The following is an 8,548-nucleotide window of genomic DNA, read 5'->3' as shown; positions in this document are numbered from 1 at the left end:
AAACATTTTATAAATTTTTTTTAAAAAACACTTTTATAAAAACATTTTATAAGTACATGTCCAAACGGAGCCTTGATATCAAATACAGTTATTTTATATCAAATATATTGAAAAAAATTCGATCACGCATAAAAAACAATTTATTAAATGTTCACAAAATTATTTAATAATCACATCAAATGTTTGATTAATCACACTTTCAAACAGTGAAGTTAGATGGTTCATCTTCCTCCTCCTCCCATCTATTTACATCTGCCTTTGTCTCCATTCACTGTCGACTCTATCCCAAATCTCAACCTTGGAAACATGCGCAAGTTTGGATTTTTGTTCAACAACTCTCTCATTGAATTTCTCTGGCATATCATCGAACTCCACAAGTTGAAGATTGGTTAAATGCTGGATGCCCTCCGGCAACTCCTCCATCACTTCACAATCCCGAAATCTCAGTTTTTCCAGACGAGGCATGGAGTTCATCTCCACTCTCACATATCTCAACACGCTTAATTCGTCTAAATCCAATTTCTTGAGCTTCTGAAAATGTCCACCTTGGAAAATTAATTCTTTCCCTTCATATGAAAAATTAAACATCCATAGGGCTACCAAATTGGGCAAAACTCCCAGATGTTGTAATGGGTCCTCTTTTAATCTGCTCCAGCTCAAGTATAGTTCAGTGAGCCCATCAAGAAAATGCGTCCACTGTGGCAGCTTCTCCAAACGTCCATGAAGACAAAGACTACGAAGAACCGAGAATGTGGAAGGAGGCACGGAGTGATCCAAATCCATCAACTCATCCTCCTCAATGGAATAAATGCCTAATGTTCGCAGGTTGGTAAGCTTCACTAGCGAGGAGCAAAGATCCATTCCATCTTTTCTTCTCAGCTTTGTAATGCACAATTTTCGGAGTTGAGTTAGCTTCCCTATTTCTCCCACTATTTGAATACCATCTTTTTCATCTGCATCTATATAACAAAGCTTTTGTAAGGATGTCAAGTTACTTCCTATTTCAAATGGAGCCTTGAAGCTTTGTACAACAAAATTAAAAGAAGACAGATCTCTGAAGTTGTACGAGTATACCAAGAGATTCCGAAGTTTGTGAAGCTTCAAAATTTCAATAGGTATTTCGGTCACTTTGGATTTCTTGAGATCTAATGTCTCCAGGTTCTGAAGATTTCCGATTGCTTTTGGGATGACTTTGATATTTGTGCTCCTTAAGCACAGATATTTGAGGCAATATAGTTTGAATACTTCATGTGGGATGCTATCTATTGGAGCTCCTCTTATATTTAATACTTTCAACAGCCTACAACGTCCTCCCAAAACCTTTTGGAAGATCAATCCTGTGTTTGAATGTGCATACCCCAACCAAAACAAAGAGCGAAGATTCTTAACATTGTAGGATTCTTTTGTGTCAGTATATGTAGCATCAATCGCCATGTGGCGAATCTTATCATGACCATTCATTTCTTCTCCACAGGCTATAGCAAGAAGATTATGTTCTCTTGATTTAGAAATGATGTATTCTCGTAGAATGTCATGGATACGAAACTTTCTTGGCCTTCCATCAAGATGTGTATCTGCTACCTGGATTAGGCTTCTGTTGAGAAGCTCTTTAAGATAAGTCTCCGCAACTTCTTCCCTAGTCATTCCATCATTTTCCACCACGAATCCCTCCGCTATCCAAAGTCGTATAACTTCCCACTTTGAGAGCAATTCATCTTCTTGAAAAATGCTCAAGTATAAGAAGCAAGCTTTAAGATAGTAGGGCAGGTTGTAATAACTGAGAGACAATAATTTATTCATTGTTTTGAGAGAGTCTCCCTGTAATTCAAGACCGATGGTACGCTCAAACATTTTCCAATCTTCAAGATTGTTGTGCTTAGTTGCTAAGAGCCCACCAATAACAACAATTGCAAGGGGCAAGCCATGGCATCTTCGTAAGATATTTTTCGAGATTTCATTTAAATAAGCAGGACATGAATTTCCCGGAAATGCCTTCTTGTAAAACAATTCTTCTGATTTTTCATCAGTCAGAGGATCTAAATGATACAAATGGCCATTGGTTTCACAACAAGCAGCACTGCCTATGTTGTATAAGCGTGTGGTGATGATGACTCGGCATCGAGCACTCTTTCTTGGAAATGCATATCGGATGGATTCCCATGCTTCTATTTTCCATACATCATCAAGTACGATCAATATAAGTTCTATCTTTGAGAAAAGTGTAGACATACTCTTTCATGTCATTGTTGGTCATTGCCTCCAGATTTTGTGGCGGTTGAAGTTTGGCCTCAGTAGCAAGATGGCTAATAATGTTTCTCAAAAGATGCTCGAGCTTGAAACTCTCTGAAACAGTAACCCACACATGGCTATCGAAATTGGCCTTCACTGATGCGTCATCGTAGATCTTTTTAACAAGGGTTGTTTTACCCGAACCACCCATGCCTACCACAGAAATGACCGTAAGCCCATCATCACTTTGCATAAGCCAGTCTACAAGTTGTTTCTTTGGCTTTTCAATGCCCAAGACATCTGTTTCTTCCAATAAAAGCGCATCACCTCGAGTGTCATAAGTTAGATTGCTTGATCCTTCATCCTTGAAATCATACATGTCTTTGTATTTCTGGCCATTCTTGGAAACATTTTTTGCTCTCAGCTTGATTTTTTGGAATTCATAAGCAACTTGATGGCGGACTGTCAAATTTTTCACAGAGGCATACATCCTTTTGATATACTGATTGAATCCATTCGAATCCCGACGTGGAAGGGGAACTCGGAGCATGTATATTTCAAGAAGATCTTCAGTGTCGTAAGTGATTTCGCGTACTTTCTTGACCCATTCTTTGAACTGGGGATTACTTTCTTCTTTTTCATCAGCAGCTCGAAGGAATGCCCTCATCTCTCCTAATTCATCTCGAATGTACTCGGCATCCTTTCCAATCCCTCCAAGCAATCGTCGTTCGTGTTGGAGCAACAAAGAAAGTTGATCGAAGAGAAAGGTTACTGCACTCTCTGCCATTTCTGTTTCTTCAAGATGGAATGATCCTCGTTAAATGTTGCAACTGCTATGTCAGATACAAGGAAATATTCTCAAATATAAAATCTAAGCCAAGAAATTTGTTTTTTAAGTAATGATCTTTGTTTGGGAGATGCGAATTGGAAGGAAATTAATACGAAACAATAATTCTTTGAGAAGACTTTAATGATCAGTGGAGGAAATAAACAGCAAAATAATGGAGACTTAACCGGATATAATCAGATCAGCACTTTGTTGACATGAATCATACAGATCTGGTACTGCTTGCTAATCTGGAGAAGGAACAACACAATTACTGATTATTATTATAGTTGAAAAAAAATTGAGTCGAAGTCTGTATGAAGATAAGATTAGCATTTGTTTGGTAGGGAAAGAAGTATTGAAGTCCAAGCGAGTTAATAATTCATAATTACATCCTGTACGTATTTTGCTTTTCTTTTTGATTTTCTCTTTCTAGTTTCAAGTTTTCTCTCTCAATTTTTACATCATACGGTATAAACTGCCCACAGGGGCATAGGCGAGTTGGTAAGGTATGAAGTGACGTGGGAAGAAATTTCTCAGCGTTGCGGGTTCGATTTTCGTGTGGAACATATTTTCTGCTGAAATATTGTGGGGTATGCTCTGGGGATTGGGTCATGTGCTCCCTCCTTCAGGTCTCTGCCGCTCGTGCACATCCCTCGATTTACACTTGCATGAGCCAATGGACCTCTGACTCATGTGAAATTGGGTCCCTTTCGGGATCAACCCTTTCTTAGTTCATGTATAATCTCTAGCGTTGAAAACTGATGAATTCGTCACGTGCAGAGCATGTGAGTCTATTTGCCCTCAAACTAATAAATAATGTAGGATCCTTAGTTTAGCTAGATTTAATTCCATCGTTCGCTTGGTATTGATTTCGGTTTGACTAGTGGGTTTAATACGCTGCTTGGGTTAGTGAAAAATGCAGAATTATTATCAATCTGCTTTGGTATTGATTTTTATTTGACTGGTGGGTTTAATGGACTCTCTTCTGACAGTTCAAGCTGTACTCAATCTGGTGAAGATCTCAGACATGATGTGACTCTTATCTTAGAAATTCGGTCTCTGCTAGGTCACATAATTTCTTATTTTTGCAACACATGCATCGATCGACAAACATCGGCTCGCTCGTGAAGTCCTTTAATCTGAATCTAGTATTGATTAAGAAGATTTTGTTTTACCTTGGCTTTATAGTATTGTATATAGCGACTCTGATCAATAAATTTAATGATACTAGGAAAGTGCACGTGCGCTGCACGTACATGATTAACTATTGAAAACATGATTACGAAATTTAGATAATGTTTAAATTTGTTTAATAATACTATTTTTAAGAGTATTTGTCAATCTAAATAGAGCAAAACGCATTATATAAAAAATAACGTGCATTACAATAAATCATATATATTCACCTATTCGTACGTGACACTTTTCAATTTTTTTTTTTTTCGCGTGATCTTCATGTAAAGACAAATCTCTTCAAGCCAAAAAAGATACTTCATTTGTTCTAATTATATAGACCTATTTTTTTCACACGGATTTAAAAAAAATTATTGAGAAACAAATTTTGTACAAACTTTCTATTTTATTTCTATTTAATGTATTTAAAAAATTATTGCATAATTTTTAAGATTTAGTTAGTAAGAGAATATTAGTTAAGGAGTGTAATAAATATTACTATACATTTGGGACAAAAAAAAACGTGACCTATATAATTTGGACGGATAGAGTATTTTTTTCCATTAAAGTAATACTAATCATAAATAAAACAAATAAAAATAAGGGTAATGCTACATGTACATGAAGTGTTACACGTTGCGTTACACATTACACTTAAAATTACATGATTATCTCTGCACTTTATTTGGAAAAAATCTTTCAAAAATGCATCAGGGATAATTATGTAATTTTAAGTGTAATGTGTAACTTAACCTGTAACAGTTCGTGTACATGTAGTATTACCCTAAAAATAATGTAAGACCGAGTGTATGACACTTACCAATAGTTATAGCTAGTGGTGACAGTGCAACTCAAATTTCTTAAACTGCGCAACAACACAAGCTATATGTCTCGAAAAATTTTCTTAATTTTAAAAAATGATCATATTAATGTTAAAATAAAAACCTAAAATTGTAAATAAATTCAATATCACTCGTGTTTGTGCGAAATTTTCAACCATTTAAAACATTTCTCTATTTTTTTTATAGTTACGTAATATAAATATTTAATTTTATTTCACAATGATTCTTCTGTAAATTAATATTAATGAATATTAATTTCATGAGAAATAAAATTTCTCATGATATGAATTAAATAAATATGTGTAATAAAAACACATATTTTAAAGATGAAAAATACAATGTGTTTTAGGGGAAAAAATCAATCGTCATATGTAAATCTTTTTTTCCTATAATTAATATTTATTATAAATATTATATTATATATAGTCTAAATTAAATTCAAAAGTATAAAGTAATTTCTATCATTTAAAACTTCTCATTAATTTCTTTTTCTATGAATAAAACTGAAAATAAACTAAAATAATAAAATTATAATGCAAAATTAATGTTAGAAAAATTTACAAAAGCACACTTAAAATCCACATGTTCTCAATACTCAATTTCATTGGAAAAAAACTCTAAAAAAATGACATATTTTAAAGGGCACTTGTGGATTTTTTTAAAGTGTTTTTAATTTTTTAATCTCTTTATTCTACTTGTGGCTATTAGAAAAAAATTATATGTAAAATTATTTTTTTTAAAAAAATAAAATATGGAAGCCAAACCGAAAAAATTTAGACGTCTTTATACCATTCTTATTGAAATAAAATCAAAGACATGAAAATGAAATCAAAATTTATTTATATTTAAGAAAAGGGAAAAAAATTAATTTCACAAAAATTAAAGTGGGTGTCGGTTATAATAATTATCACACATTACCGAAATAATTAAATGAAAACACAAGTACCCCAATTACCATGCATCAATCAATAACTCTTCCACTATTCATCAAATAATAAAAGAATTAGCTCTTAATTTTTTTTCCTAAGAATATCATCTCCACTAAACATTCAAACTACAAGGTTGTGAAATTTGGTGGAGTTAAGTATATTATTAATGAACCTATTATGTTAGTGCAAAAAATGACATAAATAGTAGATGCAACAAAATTTTAATTTTTTATTTGAAAGAGTACATGATATACTTTTTTTTAAATAAATTACTTAATTGAAAAGTCACATAAATAAACAATTGAAAAAATACATTAATTATGTAGTATTAATAGAGAAGGTTAGTAACGTCAATTCACAAATAAACTAACATATTTATTTAATAAAAATATGTGTAATGTAATAATAATAATAGATAAGAACAAAACCAAATAATAAATAATAGATGCACAAAATTTAAATTTTTTATTTGAAAGAGTACATGATATATTTTTTAAAAATAAATTAGTTAATTGAAGAGTCACAAAATAAACAATTGGAAAAAGACATTAATAATGTAGTATTAATGGAGAAGGATAGTCACGTAAATGCACAAATAAACTCACTGTTGAATCCGATATTTTGGTGATAACAAACAACAACTCATTATATAGGCATGTGCTGCCAATCCTTGTATTTCAGGAATCCACTACAACTCCTACCGCAACCGCCTTTGTCTCTCGACCGGTTGAAGTCACAAGCCTATCGACTGGTTATTCAAACTAACAGAGGATAAATCTCTCTACCGGAAGCTTTTCAACCACCTTTGTCTCTCGACCGGTTGAAGTCACAAGCCTATCGACTGGTTATTCAAACCAGCAGAGGACAAATCTATCTACCGGTAGAATGCCAACTGCTTATCAAGATATCTCAAGACAAGTACCTGTGACAAGATGTTCTTTGATCTTTTATTAAAAGCAGAACCGGCGTGTCAGAAGATCTGTTGACTCCTGCAATCGAGACAATAGGTTGCACTAAAATGGCAAAAACGCAGAATGACTACAGATAAAGCATTCGACCGTTTATACCAGTTTTGGACCCTGGAAGTTGTCTGCATTTAAAGAAGTGTACGATCTTCATGCAGAATCATCAATGCATTTATGAGCATTAAATGTGCATTCAATGCGGCATCAGAACGTTCAAAATAAAGACGTTGATGATTGACCTATATAAAGGGAAGATTGCTCAAGAAGTGAAGAAGAGACACAAGCAATTCGAAAAATCTCAATCAACTCAATCACTTGAATAATATCAGAAGTCCTCATCTGATATACTGAAGCAATACTTGAGCACACTTACAAGATCATTCATTTGCTGCTCAAATAAACCCTCGCCTACAGTTCACATATCTGATCGTCAAGGATCATCCTAGGGTTTCCAAGCCTCTCGACCGCTCTGCAGTTTGAGAAGCTCAACTCAACTATACTCATTATTGAAGAGACTTGAAGCTACTCTGACAGCTTCCACCAGTCTGATAAGAACTGAGAATCTTATCTGTGTAAATCTAGGAGTTTCGGATTAGGCATTGGATAAGTCCTAAGTCTGAAGTGGGTGTATTGCAAGACGTTGTAATAACCAAAGTCTTCTAGTGAATTCCTTCCTAAGTGGAAGAAGGGGAGACGTAGAAGGATTAAGCCTTCGAACTTCCATAAATCGTGCTTTAGTCTTTACTGCTATTTATCTTACATACTGCTCATACATTGTGTTATAAACTTTGCATCACTAAAACCTCTGAACTATTTCCGCACTATTTAAGTTGTTCAAACCGTTTTAGAAGTTGAGAAAACAGATTAAGTGAACTAAACTTCACTTGATCATTTTGAAAAGAAAGTAGAAAAGTTTCAGAGTGTATTCACCCCCCTCTACCCTCTGAACCGATCCCAACAAGTGGTATCAGAGCGGGTTCCTTTCTCAACTGCTGATCTAAAGTTTTAAAATCATGACTTCTTTCAACAAAATTCCTATGTTTTCTAAAGAAGAGTATGATGACTGGAAAATTCGCATGCAGGCACATCTTGCAGCACAGGATGATGACATGCTATATGTCATAACAGACGGTCCTATCAAAATTATGAAGGTCAACCCAGCTCTAACCGATGGTGCAGGACAAATGATTGAGAAACCAAGAGCTGAGTGGACTACTGAGGACAAAAAGAAGGTCAATCTTGACAATGTGGCCCGGGACATCCTATACAAAACACTGGACAAGAATATGTTCAGCAAAATCAAGTCATGCTCCACAGCAAAGGAGATTTGGGAGAAGCTCACTCAGCTGTGTGAAGGAAATGACCAGACAAAGGAAAACAAGCTCACCATGGCCATTCAAAAATATGACAACGCCAAAATGAAGCCAGGGGAAACCATGGCTGAATTTGATGAACGGTTCAGTAGTATCATTTGTGATCTTATTGCTTTAGGAAAAACTTATACTAACCGTGAAATTGCTGTGAAGGTTATGAGAGCTTTGCCCAAAGAATGGGAGATCAAGACAGTGGCCATGAGAGAGT

The 8,548-nt window shown here is 34.4% G+C and overlaps 1 protein-coding gene across 1 annotated transcript; it reads right to left on the bottom strand.

The window, feature by feature from the left end:
* Window positions 1–246: 246 nt before the first annotated feature.
* Window positions 247–3,016, bottom strand: LOC140872765 (disease resistance protein RPM1-like). Its single transcript, XM_073275647.1, has 2 exons — window positions 2,191–3,016; window positions 247–2,036 (listed from the first exon to the last, which is right to left on the bottom strand). Exons 1-2 carry the CDS (start codon window positions 3,014–3,016, stop codon window positions 247–249), a joined length of 2,616 nt encoding a protein of 871 aa, XP_073131748.1.
* Window positions 3,017–8,548: the final 5,532 nt, after the last annotated feature.

This window comes from Henckelia pumila, unplaced genomic scaffold, assembly GCF_033568475.1.
Source record: "Henckelia pumila isolate YLH828 unplaced genomic scaffold, ASM3356847v2 CTG_477:::fragment_1, whole genome shotgun sequence".
Classification (NCBI taxonomy): domain Eukaryota; kingdom Viridiplantae; phylum Streptophyta; class Magnoliopsida; order Lamiales; family Gesneriaceae; genus Henckelia; species Henckelia pumila.
The sequence above is the reverse complement of the archived record's forward strand: the minus strand, read 5'-3'. Positions and strand labels throughout refer to the sequence as shown.

Excerpts from the sequence above, each read along its gene's own strand:
- LOC140872765 (XM_073275647.1), bottom strand. The coding sequence starts at position 3,016 with ATGGCAGAGAGTGCAGTAACCTTTCTCTTCGATCAACTTTCTTTGTTG. Across the intron at positions 2,037-2,190 it reads AGATAGAACTTATATTGATC|ATCCTCTGACTGATGAAAAA; the intron begins GTACTTGATGAT and ends TGTATCATTTAG.